Source organism: Hylobates moloch, unplaced genomic scaffold (genome assembly GCF_009828535.3).
Source record: "Hylobates moloch isolate HMO894 unplaced genomic scaffold, HMol_V3 SCAFFOLD_19, whole genome shotgun sequence".
In the NCBI taxonomy this organism is placed as follows: domain Eukaryota; kingdom Metazoa; phylum Chordata; class Mammalia; order Primates; family Hylobatidae; genus Hylobates; species Hylobates moloch.
The window spans coordinates 14,142,133-14,162,043 of NW_026652294.1; the positions used below are offsets into that span (position 1 = coordinate 14,142,133).

General features: G+C 42.9%; 1 protein-coding gene across 1 annotated transcript in view; it reads left to right on the forward strand.

The window, feature by feature from the left end:
* FAM227A (family with sequence similarity 227 member A) overlaps positions 1-10,255 on the forward strand; it is a 70,058-nt gene extending 59,803 nt beyond the window's left edge. The window contains exons 16-17 of the mRNA XM_032139889.2: positions 3,128-3,231; positions 10,085-10,255. Coding sequence (XP_031995780.1) covers positions 3,128-3,231; positions 10,085-10,161 — 181 coding nt within the window. The 3' untranslated portion in view covers positions 10,162-10,255. The remainder of the gene's footprint in view (positions 1-3,127; positions 3,232-10,084) is intronic.
* Positions 10,256-19,911: the final 9,656 nt, after the last annotated feature.

Consider the following 19,911-nt stretch of genomic DNA (forward strand, 5'->3'; position numbering starts at 1 on the left):
TGCCTCAACTTCCTGAGTAGCTGGGACTACAGGCACCCACCACCATGCCTGGCTAATTTTTTATATTTAGTAGAGACGGGGTTTCACCATGTTAGCCAGGATGGTCTCAATCTCCTGACCTCGTGATCCACCCGCCTCGGCCTCCCAAAGTGCTGGGATTACAGGCATGAGCCACCATGCCCAGCCTTTTAATTTTGTATTTTTAGTAGAGATGGGGTTTCACCATGTTGGCCAGGATGGTCTCGACCTCTTGACCTCGTGATCTGCTCGCCTCAGCCTCCCAAAGTGCTGGGATTACAGGCATGAGCCACCGTGCCCGGCCACAATTGAGTTATTTATAAAATATTATGGGACACAGACTACACACATTCACAAAACCCCGTTAGACATCACCACCACCACCACTACCACCACAGGAATGCAGTTCAGCATTAGTGTTCATCAAAAGATGATTGGTTAAATAAACTGTCATACCTCCATACTCTGCAGCCAAGAAAAACGTCCCTCTATTTTTATTTTCCAAGGAAAGGTGGTCACAACATATTATTGGACCAAAATTTCGGTTATAAGACAGTATGTTTAAAGTGGTACAATTATTTACTTATCCCCATTTTATAGACGTGGAAGCTGAGGTTCAGGACAGAACCTTGGAGGGCAACCACATATGTCAGGGAGGACAGAATATTCTGTAAGGGGAGGAGTGACCAGAAGGGAAGGAGGAGAGTCCATACATGCAGACACACTGACCATAAAACCAAGGGGACAAAGGACAGTAGGGAAGCAGCAAGCAGCAGTGTGGTGGCCAGACTCCAAAACATGGGGCAGAGACAGGTAGGCGACTTGGTAGAGGACAGTCTCAACAAGGCCAAAGTAGGAAGGCAGAGCCTGGGACGTGAAGGGGAAGATGTATGTCCCCGTGGATGGGTGAGATTCCTAGGAAGCAGAAGGAATAAAATTCTGCATCAAAAAGGCAAGATCAGATGGGAGGTAACAGGGGCTATTTAAACATAAGGTAGAAGGCTGGGCACAGTGGCTCACACCTGTAATCCCAGCACTTTGGGAGGCCAAGGCGGGTGGATCATTTGAGGTCAGGAGTTTGAGACCAGCCGGGCCAACATGGTGAAACCCCATCTCTACTAAAAATAGAAAAAATAGCTGGGTGGTAGTGGCACACACCTGTAATCCCAGCTACTCAGGATGCTGAGGCAGGAGAATCACTTGAGCCTGGGAGGCAGAAGTTGCGGTGAACCAGGAGCACGCCAGTGCACTCCAGTCTGGGTAACAGAGTGAGACCCTGTCTCTAAATAATAAATAAATAAGGTCTTTTTACTTACTGGTTCTGTAACCATGGACTATTAAACTATTTTTGCCTTTTTAAGGCCACAGGTAGGTCTGGCTATGGGGCTAAGTTCTAGCCATGGAATAAAAATGGAAGGGTTATTTGCACACAGCTCACTGATCCTCAGTTGTTTTGTTGCACTTCAGTCATTTGATAGTATTTCCTACTTTATAGGGTTGTATTGATCAAATAAATTAAGGTCTGTAAAGACTTTTCTGAGAACTAGGCCCATAGGTAGGTAATTGTATCAGTTATAATTAGGTTTGGCTTAGAGTGACAGAAAAACTCAGACAGTGGCTAAAATTTATTACAATTTCTTTTCTCTCATTTACAAGCTCTCCAGTAGATATGAAAGTTCATAGTTACAGGGTCTCAAGATCTTTTATCATATTGCTCCACTAGCTTCAGCCCATGATTTAGCTTCATGGTAAGAAATGGCTGCTCAAGTTCCAGCCACCAGGTCCACATTTCATCCAATTCAAAGGAAGATGAGTCCAAAGAAATGCATTTCTGGCCGGACGCGGTGGCTCACGTCTATAATCCCAGCACTTTGGGAGGCCGAGGCGGGTGGATCACAAAGGCCAGGAGATCGAGACCATCCTGACTAACACAGTGAAACCCTGTCTCTACTAAAAATACAAAAAATTAGCCGGGCGTGGTGGCGAGCGCCTGAAGTCCCAGCTACTCTGGAGGCTGAGGCAGGAGAATGGCGTGAACTGGGGAGGTGGAGCTTGCAGTGAGCCGAGATCGCGCCACTGCACTCCAGCCTGGGCGACAGAGCAAGACTCCGTCTCAAAAAAAAAAAAAAAAAGAAGAAATGCATTTCTTCTGGAAGTTGCAAATAACCCTTCCATTCCATGGCCAGAACGTTTTAAAGTTCAGAACTAGTTTAAAATTAACATTAAATTCATATAGAATATCCAGGATTAAGTTTATAGCTTGTATATTTCAGAAATAAAGGATACTCTTGTTTAATAAATAAATTCTTATTAGGTGAATTATCATAGTAAAGATTTTTTTTGTCAAGAGGAAGTTTGTAACTGTGTGTTAGCAGTTGCATTGCTAAATATATCCACTTTTTGTTGTTTAAGATATTGTTGCTGGGCACGGTGGTTCATGCCTGTAATCCCAGCACTTGGGGAGGCCGAGGTGGGCAGATCACGAGGTCAGGAGATTGAGACCATCCTGGCTAACACTGTGAAACCCTGTCTCTACTAAAAATACAAAAAATTAGCCAGGCATGGTGGCATGCACCTGTAGTCCCAGCTACTCGGGAGGCTGAGGTAGGAGAATCGCTTGAACCCAGGAGGCGGAGGTTGCAGTGAGCCAAGATCGTGCCACTGCACTCCAGCCTGGGTGACAGAGTGAGACTCCATCTCAAAAAAAAAAAAAAGGTATTGTTGAGAAGCTAATCATGCCTTATATTAATAAAGTAATTCTCAAAGTTTTGTCTACAGATAAAAGCGGTGCCTTTAAACACAACTGTGCTGCTAGACATCAGGGCAGGGTTGCTCTTAAGGAAGTAGGATAGGGACTGAGCAGCTCCTTCTAAGGAGCTGGCAGCGTTCTCTTTCTCGATCCAAGTGCTGGTTACATGGGCGTGCTCAGTATATGAAAATTTCTTGAGCTGCACACTTAGAATCTGTACACTCCTAGTTTCTGTGTTATACTTCAATACATGGTTCGTAAATGGTCACATGGATCTATCAGTTTACAGGACATACAGAACATTGAGGACACGTTAATCACTCCAGCCTTTTTCCATATGTCTCTGTGTTTTCCCCCCAGGGAAATGAAGAATATTGATCAAAAAGCAGCAGATAAAAAAAAGGCAAACCACATGTTCATCCCACCTTCAGCCGTCAATGAGGAATCACCTGACAAGAAAACTAAGGGAAGTCTCCAAAGAGAAATTGACTTTCTTTTAAGGTTTATTCAAACAAAAACCATGGGAAATGTAGAAGTGTGAACAGTGTAAGAATAATAATTATTTTATTTTATTTTATTTTATTGAGACAGAGTCTCACTCTCTCCTCAAGGCTGAGTGCAGTGGTGCCATCATAGCTCACTGCAGCCTCCACCTCCTGGGCTCAAGCAATCATCCCACTTCAGCCTCCTGAGTAGCTGGGACCACAAGTGTGTGCCACCATGCCCAGCTCATTTTTTATTTTTGTAGAGATGGGGGTATCACTATGTTGCCCAGGCTGGAAAATTCTTAAAACATAGGAAAGAGCATATAAAAGTTCACTTATGGCCAGGCACTGTGGCTCATGCCTGTAATCCCACTACTTTTGGAGGCAAGGTGGGCGGATCATGAGGTCAGGAAATCGAGACCATCCTGGCCAACATGGTGAAACCCCATCTCTACTAAAAATACAAAAATTACACCTTATACAAAAATTAATTCAAGATGGATTAAAGACTTACATGTTAGACCTAAAACCATAAAAACCCTAGAAGAAAACCTAGGCAATACCATTCAGGATATAGGCATGGGCAAGGACGTCATGTCTAAAACACCAAAAGCAATGGCAACAAAAGCCAAAATTGACAAATGGGATCTAATTAAAGAGCTTCTGCACAGCAGAAGAAACTACCATCAGAGTGAACAGGCAGCCTACAAAATGGGAGAAAATTTTCACAACCTACTCATCTGACAAAGGGCTAATATCCAGAATCTACAGTGAACTCAAGCAAATTTACAAGAAAAAAACAACCCCATCAAAAAGTGGGCGAAGGATATGAACAGACACTTCTCAAAAGAAGACATTTATGCAGCCAAAAACACATGAAAAAATGCTCATCATCACTGGCCATCAGAGAAATGCAAATCAAAACCACAATGAGATACCATCTCACACCAGTTAGAATGGCGATCATTAAAAAGTCAGGAAACAACAGGTGCTGGAGAGGATGTGGAGAAATAGGAACACTTTTACACTGTTAGTGGGACTGTAAACTAGTTCAACCATTGTGGAAGTCAGTGTGGCGATTCCTCAGGGATCTAGAACTAGAAATACCATTTGACCCAGCCATCCCATTACTGGGTATATACCCAAAGGATTATAAATCATGCTGCTATAAAGACACATGCACACATATGTTTATTGCGGCACTATTCACAATAGCAAAGACTTGGAACCAACCCAAATGTCCAACAACGATAGACTGGATTAAGAAAATGTGGCACATATACACCATGGAATACTATGCAGCCATAAAAAATGATGAGTTCACGTCCTTTGTAGGGTCATGGATGAAACTGGAAACCATCATTCTCAGCAAACTATCGCAAGGACAAGAAACCAAACACCGCATGTTCTCACTCATAGGTGGGAATTGAACAATGAGAACACACGGACACAGGAAGGGGAACATCACACTCCGGGGACTGTTGTGGGGTGGGGGGAGTGGGGAGGGATAGCATTAGGAGATATACCTAATGCTAAATGACGAGTTAATGGGTGCAGCACACCGACATGGCACATGTATACCTTTGTAACAAACCTGCACATTGTGCGCATGTACCCTAAAACTTAAAGTATAATAATAATAAAATTTAAAAAAAAATTAGCTGGGCATGGCAGTACATGCCTGTAATCCCAGCTACTCGGGAGGCTGAGGCAGGAGAATCGCTTGAACCCGGAAGCTGGAGGTTGCAGTGAGCCGAGATCACGCCGTTGCACTCCATCCTGGAGACAGAACGAGACTCCATCTCAAAAAAAAGTTCACTTTCTTTTATGTATTACTCACACCACTCTCATTTTAGTTTTAGTGTTATTATTGGTAGTAGTAAGGGCTACTAATGATTTTGTACTTCCTCTGCACCAAGCATTGGCCTATGTACTTTATGAACTGTATGAGACAGAGCTCCTTGGTTGCACGTGCCAGGAAGCCAGCTCAAACTAGCTTAAATGGAAGGAGAATGTAGCAGCTTAAATAACTGGGAAGGCCATGACAGGCCATCTGCAGGCATATTAGACCTGACAGCTTGATATTTTCAGGCTCTGTCTCTCTCTGTCTCCTGATCGTCTTCCCTTCTGTGGGCTGACTTCTTTTTCAAGCTGCCTCTGCCTCAGGGCCATGGACAGCCCAAGTCTGTCTCCTTATAGTCCTGACCTAAAAAGCCATGTCCACTTTGCTGGAGCACATCTTCTAGCAGTTCCCAAAACAAAAGTATATGGGAAATTATTTGAGTCTTTGCATATCCAAAACACCTTTTTTTTTTTTTTTTTGAGATGAAGTCTCCTTCTGTCACCCAGGCTGGAGTGCAGTGGCACGATCTTGGCTCACTGCAACTTCCTCCTCCTGGGTCCAAGCAGTTCTCCTGCCTCAGCCTCCCTGAGTAGCTGGGACTACAGGCACGTGCCACACTGCCCAGCTAATTTTTTTTGTGGTTTTTTTTTTTTTTTTTTTTTAGCAGAGATGAGGTTTCACCATGTTGGCCAGGCTAGTTTGAAACTCTTGACCTCAGGTGATCCGCCTGCCTCGGTCTCCCAAAGCGCTGGGATTACAGGTGTGAGCCACCATGCCCGGCCCTTTGTTCTATTTTTAAAATAATTATTTAGGCCGGGCGTGGTGGCTCACGCTTGTAATCCCAGCACTTTGGGAGGCTGAGGCGGGCAGATCCCGAGGTCAGGAGATCGAGACCACGGTGAAACCCCGTCTCTACTAAAAATACAAAAAATTAGCCGGGCGTGGTGGCGGGCGCCTGTAGTCCCAGCTACTCGGAGAGGCTGAGGCAGGAGAATGGCGTGAACCGGGGAGGCGGAGCTTGCAGTGAGCCGAGATGGCGCCGCTGCATTCTAGCCTGGGCGACAGAGCAAGACTCCGTCTCAATAAAATAAAATAAATAAAATAAAATAAAATAAAATAAAATAAAATAAAATAAAATAAAATAAAATAATAAAATAAATAAAATAAAATAAAATAATTATTTAAGAGATGAGATCTTGCTGTGTTGCCCAAGCTGGTCTCAAACTCCTGAGCTCAAGCGATCCTCTCACCTTGGCCTCCCAAAGTGCTGGGATTACAGACATGAAAAAATGTCTTTGTTCTTGATTGATATTTGGCAAATGTTTTGCTGGAAATAAAATTCTAAGTTAAAAGTCAATATTCTACAGAATTTTGGAAAATTTTTCCTGCCTCCTGCTTTTACTGTTGAGAAGTCTCATGCTATTCTGATTCCTGTGGCTTTGTGGGTCACTGTTTTCCCAGCTGTGGGAAGTTTTAGGATATTGTCTTCATTCTTAGTATCCTGAAGTTTCACAATGATATACCTTGGTATGAGTCCTTTTCTTAATATGCGTCACTGAGATCGGGAGTGCTCTCAGTCCAGAGGGTAGAGTCCTTCAATTCTGAGAATTTTGCTTGTATTATTTCTTTGAAAATTCCCTTCATTTTCTTTGCTGTTTCTGGAACTATGATAGTCAATTGTCAGACCTCCTGGACTGATCCTCTAATTTTCTTATCTTTCTTTATTTGCCTCTTGGCATCTGTATATATATTTCTTTTCTCTTTCAAACAACATAAATGTATTTTCTCACAGTTCTGGAGGCCAAAGTCCAAAGTCCAGGTGTCAGCAGGGCCATGCCTCCTCTGCAGGGTTCAGGGTAGTCTTCCTTTGCTTCTCCCTAGCTTCGTGCAGTTGCCAGCAGTCCGTGGCTGTCCTTGGCTTGTAGAGGCCTCACTCCAATCTCTGCCTCTGTCATCACCTGGCCTTCCTCATGTCTGTCTGCATCTATTCTTCTAAAGACAGCAGTCATATTGGATAAAGGCCCACCCTAATGTCTTCATTGAACTTGATTACATCTGCAAAGACTGTTTCCAAAAAAGGTCTTATTCATGGGTACAGGGGTTTACAACCTTAATACGTCTTTTGGGGAATATGATTAAACCTATAACAGCTTTCTTCTTCTTTTTTTCCTTTTTTCTTTTTTTTTGAGATGGAGTCTTGCTCTGTCGCCCAGGCTGGAGTGCAGTGGCGCGATCTCGGCTCACTGCAACCTCCGCCTGCCAGCCTCATGCCATTCTCCCGCCTCAGCTTCCCACATAGCTGGGACTACAGGTGCCTGCTACCACACCCACCTATTTTTTTTGTATTTTTAGTAGAGACAGGGTTTCACTGTGTTAGCCAGGATGGTCTCGAGCTCCTGACCTCGTGATCTGCCCGTCTCAGCCTCCCAAAGTTCTAGGATTACAGGCGTGAGCCACTGCGCCCAGCATTTTTTTTTTTTTTTTTTTTTTTTTAGACAGAGTCGCTGTGTTACCCAGGCTGGAGTGCAGTGGTTCAATCTCGGCTCTCTGCGACCTTCACTTCCCGGGTTCAAATGAGTCTCCTGCCTCAGCCTCCTGAGTAGCTGGGACTACAGGTGTGCACCACCACGCCTGGCTAATTTTTGCATTTTTAGCAGAGACAGGGTTTCACCATGTTGGCCAGGCTGGTCTCGAACTCCTGACCTCAGGTGATCCACCCACCTCGGCCTCCCAAAGTCCTGGGATTACAGGCATGAGCCACCGTGCCTGGCTAAAATTTCTTTGTAGAGACAGGGTCTTGCTGTGTTGGCATTTTCGACATATAGAATCATGCTGTCTGTAAATAAAGATAGTTTTACTTCTTCATTTCCAATTTGGATGCCTTTCATTTCTTGCCTAATTATCTGTCTAGAGCTTCTGATACAAAGTGGAATACCAGCCGTGAAAGGAGGCATTTTGTCCTGTCCCTGGTCCTAGGGAAAGGCTTTCAGTCTTTAACCATTGAGTGTGCTGTTATCTGTGGCTTTATCATAAATGTCTATAATCATGCTGGAGTAATTCCATTCTATTCCTATTTTTCTGAGTGTTTATTATCATGAAATGCTGTTGGTTCTTGTCAAATGCTTTCTCTGCATCATTTGAGATAATTATGTGGGGTTTTCCCTTCATTCCTTTATTGTGCTCTATGCACTGATCGATTTATGTTTCACTGAGGGGAACTACCCTCAGATTCCTGAGATAAATCCCACTTGGTCCTGGTGTATAATCCTTTTAATATTTTAGTATTTGTTGAAGACGTCTGCATTTGTATTCTTAAGGAAGAGTGGTCTATAATTTTCTTTTCTTGTCATTTCTTTGTCTAGTTCTGGTATCAGCATAATGCTGGCCCCATAAAATGAGCTATGAAATGCTATTACCTCTTCTATTTTTTGGAAGGGCTTGAGGAGAATTGGTGTTAATTCTTCCTTAATGGTTTGGTAGAATTCACAAATGAAGCCCTGTAGTGTTTCATTTTTCTTTGTTCAAAGGGAGATTTTTGATTATTGATTCAATCGTTTTATTTGTTATAAGTCTATGCAGAATTTTTATTTTTTTCTTGAGTCAGTTTTGGTAATTTGTGTATTTCTAGTTTTCCATTTCATGTAGGTATATAATTTATTGGCATTTGTATTCTCTTAGAAGCTTTATTTCTGTAAGGTCGGTAATGATGTTCTCACTTTCATCTATGTGTGTCCTTTTCTTGGTAGTCATTCAAACTCACAGTTTGTTAATTTTGTTGATAACTAACATTTTGTTTCTTTCAATTGACTTTCTATTTTTTCTATTCTCTATTTCATGTCCTCTGCTCTAATCTTAATCTCCTTCCTTCTACCAGCTTCAGATTTAGTTTGTGCTTCTTTTGCTAGGCCCACAAGTCATAAAGTGAAGTTACTGATATGAGATGTTTCTTGTTTTTAAAACATAGGCATTTATAACTATAAATTTCCCTCTTAGCACTGCTTTTGCTGCACTCCATAAGTTTTATTGTGTTATGTTTTTGTTTTTATTTCAAAATATCTTTTAGTATATCTTGTGATTTCTCCTTCAAGTTGTAGCATGTTCTTTCCAAATATGGACAGTGAACCTAAATAGAAGAAGTGTAGGCCAGGCACAGTGGCTCACGCCTGTAATTCCAGCACTTTGGGAGGCCAAGGCGGGCGGATCATGAGGTCAGGAGATTGAGACTATCTTGGTCAACATAGTGAAACCCCGTCTCTACTAAAAAAAATACAAAAAAAAAAAATTAGCTGGGCGTGGTGGTGCATGCCTATAATCCCAGCTACTTGAGAAGCTGAGGCAGGAAAATCACTTGAACCCGGGAGTCAGAGGTTGCAGTGAGCCGAGATCGCGCCACTGCACTCCAGCCTGGCGACAGAGCGAGGAAGGAAGGAAGGAAGGAAGGAAGGAAGGAAGGAAGGAAGGAAGGAAGGAAGGAAGGAAGGAAGGAAGGAAGGAAGGGCTTTCGTGAAATATTAAAGGAAGTCCTTTAGGCTTGTGAGACTAGTCTCCATCCCATAGCCCAGCAAATAATATTCTGAAGATTCACATCTGGAGGTGTGAAGCAGATAGGAAAGATTCACATCTGGAAGTGTGAAGCAGATAGACAGAGTTAGAAAGCACAGTCCAGATTTTCAGCATCACCAGAGGGATGTCACCTCCAATGGAGTAGTATCTGCCTGCTGCCTAGAGGTTTTTGGGGCCCAGTTCAGATCCCACGCAGCAGTGTTCCTGTCAGTACTGGTAAAAGATGAAGGATGGAGGCACTGGGGATGTGGAAGCCGTGGATGCCAGCTGTCCTGCTCGACCGCTTTCTCTGGAGGCAGGAGCACGCCCTCGATATTCCATGCACACAAGGATCACCACTGGCCATGCCACTGCTCACATGCAAAGTCTTTGAAGAAATTACATTTTTTAAGTTAATTTTTGTTTTTGTTTGTTTGTTTCCCCCACAGGAGGGGAAAGGAGGACAGGGAAAGAGAAGAGAAACAGAAGTTGAACATTTCTTTCCACTCATTTCCAAGCCCTGAGGAGCTCCACAACCTAGAACCAGGAAGCGCCTACAGAATCCGTGATATTTCTGCTACGAGGTGGAGTGGAACAACAAGAAAATAAGAAAATTGTGGCCAAAGACAGAAATAGGAATCACGATTTCTCCATAGGGGAAAGATTTCCTAGGCTGAGTGAAAAGCAGGAGTAGAGAGTTGGTGCTTGGGTCACTACATTTATTCATAAATTTACTCTTTCAGTATTTTATTACTTACATGTTGGTAAGTATGTTACAAATATGACCTCATACAAAGGTTAAACTTTCATACCAGCTATATGAAGTAGGGATTATCCACTGCATTTTACACAGCAGCAAGCCCAGGTTTAGAAAGATTTCCGAAGCTCTCTGCTGTAGACACTGGGTAATTAACAGTAGATAAGACACAGTCCCTGTTCTCAAGGAAGTCACCATCTGGTAGAGGGAAGACAGATGTATCAACATATTAAATGCTCTAAGTATTGGACAGAGGAAAAAGAGGAAAGTGTGAGGGAAAAGGAAAAGGGGCCTAGAGGAGTGCAATTTTTTGTAACAAGCTTTGTAGAACTATTAATTTGATAATTTGATAGGCGCTTCTATTATGCTGCCTCTGAGCCTTTGCCCCCTGCTCCTCTAACCACTGGGCTTGCCAGCCTATTTCCAATATGCCCCCTTTCTGCCTGGCAAACATCTTATCTTTTCTAAACTCAGCCCAAGGACATGACATCTGTAATGTGTTTCTGTGTGACTCCCAGGCTTCTGCCTTCTTAACGTCTCACTTTCCAGCTCATTTGAGTGAATCTTTGTCCAAGAATTGAGAGAAACTTTATAGGTAAAGCATGCACATGTTGTCTGATTTAATCTAAAATAGAAACAAGAAAACAAAAAATAATACTGCAACTAGGGACACATTTAGTCACTCCCAGTTCATGAGACAAGGAATATTAAAGTTCATTCCTACCATAGCCAAAGTCAGGATTTAAATGTAAATTAATTTTTTTAATTAAAAAATTTTAAATTAGGCCGGGCGCAGTGGCTCATGCCTGTAATCCCAGCACTTTGGGAGACTGAAGTGGGCAGATCGTGAGGTCAGGAGTTTGAGACCATCCTGGCCAACATGGTGAAACCCCATCTCTACTAAAAATACAAAAATTAGCTGGATGTTGTGGCGGGCACCTGTAATTCCAGCTACTGGGGAGGCTGAGGCAAGAGAATCGTTTGAACCCAGGTGGCAGAGGTTGCAGTGAGCCAAGACCGTGCCATTGCACTCCAGCCTGGGCAACAAGAGCGAAACTCTGTCTCAAAAAAAAAATTTTTTTAATTAATTTTCACTAACTTAAATTAAATTTTTTAGAGGCAGAATCTCAGTCTGTTGTCCAGGCTAGAATGCAGTGGCACAGTCATAGCTCTCTGCAACCTCAAATTCCTGGGCTGAAGCGATCCTCCCACCTCAGCCTCCCAAGTAGCTAGGACTACAGGTGTGCCACCATGTCTGGCTAATTTTTAAAGAAATTTTTTTGTAGAGATGGGATCTCACTGTGTTGCCCAGGCTGGTCTCGAACTCCTGGCTTCAAGTAATCCTCCTGCCTTGTCCTTCCAAAGCACTGGGATTCTAAGTGTGAGCCACCGCACCTGGCCTGGAGTATCTAATATTGTATAACATAATAATAGTAATCATAGGCGATGTCATTTATTGAGTACTTACTATGTGCTGAGTGCACTGCTAAGTCTGGTTTAGACATTATCTCAGTTAACCTTCCTGGAAGTCCCCCAAGATGGATATTGTTACCTCCATTTTCTCCTAGGAAGAAACTGGGGCTTGGTGGGGATGATTAGGTATTTGCTAGATGTCTATTCTGTACCATCCCTGCACTAGGCTCTGTGAATACAGAGATAAATAAAGACACAGTCCCTGACCTTATGGGGCTCACAATCTGGAAAAAAGAAGGATGTGTAAACCAATAAATGTATTAATGCTCCGATAGAGAGCTGCGTGGAATCAGAAAAACCAAGGCAGGCGAAGCCAGTGTGCCAGCAGCCCTTTGGGACAGAAGATATTTCACTGAGGGGCACAGGCACAGGGGTTGGTTTGCCAGAGGACCAGCAGCTGGGCTGAGGGGCATAGGTTTTATCATTTGAGCTTCAAGCCACAAGGCAGTGATCTGGTCTGTGCTAGAACAGTTCACCTGTCACAGCCAAGAGGAAGGAAATGGTGCAGATGGCTGTTTGCCCAAACCAAGCAGCAGATAAGCAGATCTTGGGACATGTAGCTCATCCCTCAGATACACATCTTTACTTGAATCCCGAGTAGAACTCTAGGTGACCCCCTTGGAGGCTATCACTCATGTAAAAGGGGATGAAGGAAAGGTAAGAGGGAAGGAGCTCAGGCTTTGGCATGAGAATATTTGGGCCTTTGAATCCCTACCCTGCTTCACCATATGGATGTGTGACTCAGCATAGTAGCTGTGCATCTTGACCTTTCTGAATGTGCTTTCTTGACTGCAGAAAGGGAATGCCTACCTAGGAGGGTTGTTGTGAGGATTAGATGAGATAATTTGTGCAAAATTCTTGGCACGGTACTTTTCACTTTGTAATTGCCACAAGCTGTTACTGTTGTTATTGTTGTTATAAAGTGTACCCTTCTTGGCCGGGTGCGGTGGCTCATGCCTGTAATCCCAGCACTTTGGGAGGCCGAGGTGGGTGGATCGCCTGAGGTCAGGAGTTTGAGACCAGCCTGGCCAACATGGAGAAACTCCATCTCTACTAAAAATACAAAATTTAGCCGGGCGTAGTGGCAGGTGCCTATAATCCCAACTACTCAGGAGGCTGAGGCAGGAGAATCACTTGAACCCGGGAGGTGGAGGATGCAGTGAGCTGAGATTGCACCATTGCACTCCAGCCTGGGTAACAAGAGTGAAACTCCATCTCAAAAAAAAAAAAAAAAATATATATATATATATAGTTTTCTGAAACCAGAATGTGTGAGCACCTGCCGAGTACAAGGCACCATGTGGGGCAGATAAGCAGAACACTCTCTCGCCTTCCCTTTACTACCCCAGCCACTGTCAACTCTTCATTTGCAGTTTCACTAGGAACCACACTTTCCTATTTCTGGATCTTTTGTCTGTTGCTGCTTCTGGACCTGAAAATGCCTTCTCCTCCCTCCTCTTTGTTAACTGCCAACATCACTAATTCCTGCTCTTCCTCCAGGACCCCGCTTAGATGTCCTCCATCTTGGGAGCCTTCCCTAATATACCAGGAGCAAGGTAGGCACAAATGCTCCACTGCATTATGCTCCAACAGCATTCTGTGCCATCCCATTATGGCAGCAGTTACCATAGTAGATTGGAATTGCCTGTTTACCTATCCACTGCTACTATTAGCCCCCGTACAGCAAGAAGGTCTCCTTATTTTCTAAGCCCAGGACAAACCGCATTTCTGTCTCTCAGGACCATTTGTTGCACAGTCCAAGATGATCCCTGCATGGACCCTTTCCAGAAATTACTGAGGACTCAGAGCTGTAGGCCTCTCAGGATGTTAAATATGAAAAAACCTGTCTCTGCTCTTTGTAAACATTAGAAGGGAAAATTATGGGGAAGAATTATTTGCCCTTTATAAGGGAAGGGGGGTAGAGCATCAAAGGGAACTAACATTTAAAAAGCATTTGCTGTAACATGGGATAAAGCAAATTGTATGATATTCTAATTCTGTCATTCCCAGTGTTGCTGAAAACCCATATTCTCAGCATGGAAGAAGATAAATTCAGATGTTAAACTAGAAGAGATGAAGTTAAAATCCTATAGTCCTGATTTTGAATTGCTTGTGAATTGATGATGAAATGTATGTTTTAGAACACACAGTTGCCTGAAGAACAGGAGGGATAACTAGAGAGGGGATAGGAGGGAAGCTGGAAGGGGTTACAAAGAGGCCCAAATCAACTTTTGGGGGTGACAGATATGTCTACTGTCTTGATTGTGGTGGAAGGCTCATGGGTGTATACACACCTAAGCACACTTTAAATGTGTGCAGTTTCTTATATGTCAATTATACCTCAATAAAGCTTTGTTAAAAAATGAACAGGCCAGGCACGGTGGCTCACACCTGTAATCCCAGCACTTTGGGAGGCCAAGGCAAGAGGATTGCTTGAGGCCAGGAGTTTGAGACCAAACAGGGCAACATAGTGAGACCTTGCCTCTACAAAAACATAAAAAATTAGTCGGATGTGGTAGTGCACCCCTATAGTCCCAGCTACTAGGAAGGCTGAGGTGGGAGGATTGCTTGAGCCTGGGAGCTTAAGGCTGCCATGAACTATGATTGCGCTACTGGACTCAGCCTGGGTGACAGAGCAAGACCGTGTCTGGAAAAAAAAAAAAAAAAAGCCTGAGCCAGGTGTGGTGGCTCACGCCTGTAATCCCAGCACTTTGGGAGGCCAAGGCGGGTGGATTGCCTGAGACCAGTAGTTTGAGACCAGCCTCACCAACATGGCAAAATCCTGTCTCTACCCAAAGTGCAAAATTAGCCAGGTGTGGTGGCAGCTGCCTGTAGTCCCAGCTACTCGCAAGGCTGAGGCAGGAGAATCACTTGAACCCAGGAAGCGGAGGTTACAGTGAGCCAAGATCATGCCACTGCACTCCAGCCTGGACAACACAGCGAGACTCTGTCTCAAAAATATATATATATTTCCTAAAATTCTGTCAATTGAAATGACCTAGAAATAAAGACTGACCCGGCAGCAGTGACCCAGACTGTGGTCTTGAAATACTATTTGCCCTAAAAGGATCTAGGGATCCTTGAAGAAATGATCAGTTCCAGGTCTAGGACAGGAAAATCATGAGACCTGAAACATCTTGTCACTTGACACCAAGGAAGCTATCAAAGACAAGGATCCTGTTAGAAAGATTTGGGAGCAAACTTAGAGACGATCCCATTAGCTAAACGAGAGGACCATTTGGGCATTAATAATAATTGCCGTATTTGAAGCACGTCAAACATGTTCTCACCTGTAAGTTCATATTGTGACTTTAAAAAAGCGGATTGGTGGCTGGGCGCCATGGCTCACGCCTGTAATCCCAGCACTTTGGGAGGCCGAGGTGGGCAGATCACTTGAGTTCAGGAGTTTGAGACCAGCCTGGCCAACATGGCAAAATCCCGTCTCTACTAAAAATACAAAAATTAGCCAGGCGTGGTGGTGCATGCCTGGAATCCTAGCTATTCGGGAGGCTGAGACACGAGAATCACTTGAACTTGGGAGGCGAAGGTTACAGTGAGCTGAGATTGCACCACTGCACTCCAGCCTAGGTGATGGAGTGAGACTGTCTCAAAAAAAAAGAAAAAAGAAAGGAAAGGGGAAAGGAAGAAACTAATTGCATACTAGGGAACTACCTCATTATTTTGAAAACTGGTAAGTAAATGAAGAAGCATTTATCATGCCATTCCCATATGAACTGTATTACCAGGTAACCAAATAGTAGCGGAAGAGAAACTTGTCTTTAGAAACAATCCACCTAATAAATTCAGAAATAATGATAGACTTAAAATATCACCATTTTGAAACCCCTAATGAATTAATGGATCTAGGTTGATTATCCATGGCTGCTTACATCACAAAAGACAAACAGCTATTAAATGCCTTCTGATATTAGACCATAAGACCACCTATCAAATAGTTGTACAAATAAGTAAACCTGAATGTGATCTGAACTCTAGATCCAACCACCTTAACAGGAAGTACAGAGAGGATGGGGACAGCATGGTAAATGGTAAATGACACCTAGGGGATGCAATCAGCAAAATCCAGGCTATGGAAACCTCCAGGGCAAATGACTTCATGTTTTTCAACACATAAGTTTCAAGGGAAAAAGAGAGAGGGAATATATAGATTAAAAGAGACTTAAAAGAAGACATCCGTTGCCGAGCACAGTGGCCTATGCCTGTAATCCCAGCACTTTGGGAGGCCAAGGTGGAAGAATCCCTAGAGCCCAGGAGGTGAGACCAAACTGGGTAACATAGTGAGACCTCGTCTCTACAAAAATAAAAAGTAAAAATTAGCAGAGCAAGGTGGCATACGCCTGTAGTCCTAGCTACTTGGGAGGCTGAGGTGGGAGAATTGCTTGAGCCTAGGAGTTGGAGGGTGCAGTGAGCTATAATCGTGCCACTGCACACTCCAGCCTAGGTGACAGAATGAGACCACATCTCTTAAAAAAAAAAAAAAAAAGACATCAATCAATTACAACATGTGGACATTGTTTGGATCCCACTGAAACAAACTTAAAATGTGGCATTTATGAGACAAATGGATCTCTGAATCCTAAATATTTTATATATAAAATTATTCTAGGTGTGATAATAGCATTATGGTTATATTTTTAAAGGGTTATTACATTTTAGAGATATATACTGAAATATTCACAGATGGAATTATAATATTTATGGAATTTGTACTCAGATAATACGGGAGAGAGAAAGTGGATGAGGTATAGGTGAAACAAGATTGACCATGTGTTGAAAATTGTTGAAGATGGGTGATGGGAATATTATACTGTTTTACTTTTGTGTATATTTGATATTATCCATAATTTTTTAAAGTCATCTACCATGGACACTTCTAAGCATATTTTACACACTGTTTTATTGTGTCTCACTAAAGCCCTTTGAATGAGGTACAATTTCCCCCATTTTCAAATTGAGGCTCTTGTTTAAAGCACCATTACTCCTGGCTTGGGACTTCTATTATACAATATTCTCCTAGCATTCTCTTTGCCCTTTCTCTTGCCCCTCCAATCAGTTCTCCACACAGGAGCCCACATACTTCGTGTGTATTAACCCATTTAATTCTCACAACTCAGCACCGGTATTATTCTTGGTTTTCAGATGACAAAACTCAGGCACAGAGAGGTTAAATAATTTTCCCAAGACCACACAGCTAGTGAATGGCTGAAGTGTGCTGTATGTCTGGGTTAGTTGCTGCTCCTATGTGTACTTATGACAGGAAAATAAAGTCAAGATATGAATATACAAGCCTGCCATATAGTGGTTTAGCATGTCAGTTAAGAGCATGGACACTGGAGCCAGACTCTGAGCCTTGGGCAAGTTACTTAACCTCCTGGTGCCCCAGTTCCATCATGTAAATAGGGGTGATAATTGTTGTGCCTCATGGTGTCTGTGAGGAGTGGATGCATAAATCTGTGGGAGGCACTTAGAACAGTGCCTGACACATGGTAAGTGCAGCATGTACTGGCTATCATGATCATTATTGGGTGTTCAACAAATACTCGTTCCTTTTGGCCTCTCTCCTTTAATTTTGAAATTAAAATCCTCCAGCAGAACCACTTGCAGTTCCCCCAAATAAGCCTCTGTGTTCCTTCTGCCTTTCCCGCCCTGCCCGATTGACAAATCCTCACTGATCCAGCCCCAAACTAAGGGCCACCATCTCCGCAACCCCAGAGAGAGCCTCTACTTGGTTCCCAGCTGCATGTCTAATCCCTCTTATCCTGCCTTGTGTGGTGATTATCTCTTTCTGCATTGTCTTCTCTACTAGACTCATGGCTTCTTGAGGGCAGGTACCTACCTGTCTTTATATCCAGCAGAGACGTGGAACTGAGCAGTGTTGAATAAATGCTGGTAAAATAAACTGTCATAGCAAGCCTCTCTTGGACAGCTATGTGCAGAAGTTAAAAAGTTTTTCAAATTTGGACTGAAAAAATGAGAAAGCCCAAAATGACTATTAAATATACATGTATGTGTATACATACACACAATCATGTGCCACGTAACGATGTATCAGTCAGCAGCTGACTGAATATATGACAGTGGTCCCATAAGATTATAATGGAGCTAAAAAATTCCTATCACCTAGCGACTCTTAGCCTTCGTAATGTCATAGCATAGCGCATTAGTCACGTGTTTGTGGTGATGTTGGTGTGAACAAACATACTGTGTTGCCTGCCAGTCATATAAAATATAATACACAATACTGGTGTAATGGTAATAAATGACTGTTACTGGTTTATGTTTTATTTATTTCATTATTTAATTTTCAGTGTTCTTTAGGTATGGTTTATGTATTTACTCTTATAGTTTTTATCATTATTTTGTGGTGTACTCCTACTTATTTAAAAAAAATGTTAACTGTAAAACAGCCTCAGGTAGGTCCTTCAGGAGGTATTCCAGAAGAGGGCATTGTTATCATAGGTGATGACTGCTACATGCATGTAATTGCCGCAGAGACCTTCCAGTGGGACAAAGATGTGGAGGTGGAAGACAGTGATATTAATGATCCTGACCCTGTGTAGGCCTAGGCTACTGTGTGTGTTTGCGTCTTCATCTTCAACCAAATACATTTTAGGTTAAAAAAAAAAAAAAAAAAAATTGGCCGGGCACGGTGGCTCACATCTATAATCCCAGCACTTTGGGAGGCCGAGGCAGGTGGATCACTTGAGGTCAGAAGTTCGAGACCAGCCTGGCCAACATGGTGAAACCCTGTCTCTACTAAAAATACAAAAATTAGCTGGATGTGGTGGCACGTGCCTGTAATCCCAGCTACTCAGGAGGCTGAGGCAGGAGAATCACTTGAACCAGGGAGTCAGAGGTTGCAGTGAGCTGAGATCATGCCACTGCACTCTAGGCTGGTGACAGAGTAGACTCTGTCTCAAAAAAAAAAAAAAAAAAGTAGATATGCAAAAATATATACAACTGTTGTCTTTTATTTTTGCTAATCAATGCTTTGAATAAAGATGGGAACTTTGCTTTGGTTTTTTATTTTTTGGTTCATAATCCTACAGTTTTTTTTTTCTTTCCAGTAAATCTATAGTAAACCCCTTTAGGTTAATGCAAATCCACACACTGCAGAATTAGTATCTTTCAGAATATTCCCTCTGCTGAGGCAAGAAACACAATATTTGAAATGTCTATATAAACTAGAAGTGTAAGAAAAATGAGCATGACAAGATTGATGGAACTAGAATACTGAGAAAAAAAGAGAAAGTTTGGCGAATGTAAGAGGTGTTTTACTAGTCATTCATTCTACAAATAAGTATTGAGCTCCAGCTAAATGCACTCTCAAGTTAGTACTTGTTCCCTCTTATTATCTGACTAACGAATTACTCAAGGGTGTCAGCCTCTAAAATGCCATGTTCCCCACTTACCCACAAACTGAATAAGATGTCCTTCCCATGTGTTCCTATGGCACCCCGTATTCCTTCTTGTAACTGGAGGTGAATAATGTAAGGCCCTAGGTTAAAATTTTAATCGACTCTTTACAAACAGCAGTCATTTTAAACCTTTATGTAGCCAGGGGAAGAGCCACTAAGAGGTACAGGTCTCAGCAATAGGCTACAAGTACCTTATTCTTAAAGGGGAATTATTTGAAAATGGAGATAAAGAAATGGAACACTGCTGGACGCAGTGGCTCACGCCTGTAAGCCCAGCACTCTGGGAGGCTGAGACGGGAGGATCACTTGAGCCCAGAAGTTTGAGACTAGGGCAACATGGTGAAACCACATGTCTACAAAAAAATACCAAAAAATTAGCTGGGTGTGGTGGCTTGTGCCTGTAGTGCCAGCTACTCAGGAGGCTGAGGTGGGAGGATCGCTTGAGCCCGGGAGATTGAGGCTGCTGTTAGCCAAGATCTTACTTACCACTGTACTCTAGCCTGGGTGACAGAGGGAGACCCTGACTCAAAAACAAAAAGCAAAACAAAACAAATATGTTTAAGGGGAATTCTAGCCAGTGAAATTTGTTACGTGATGAGCCTTCA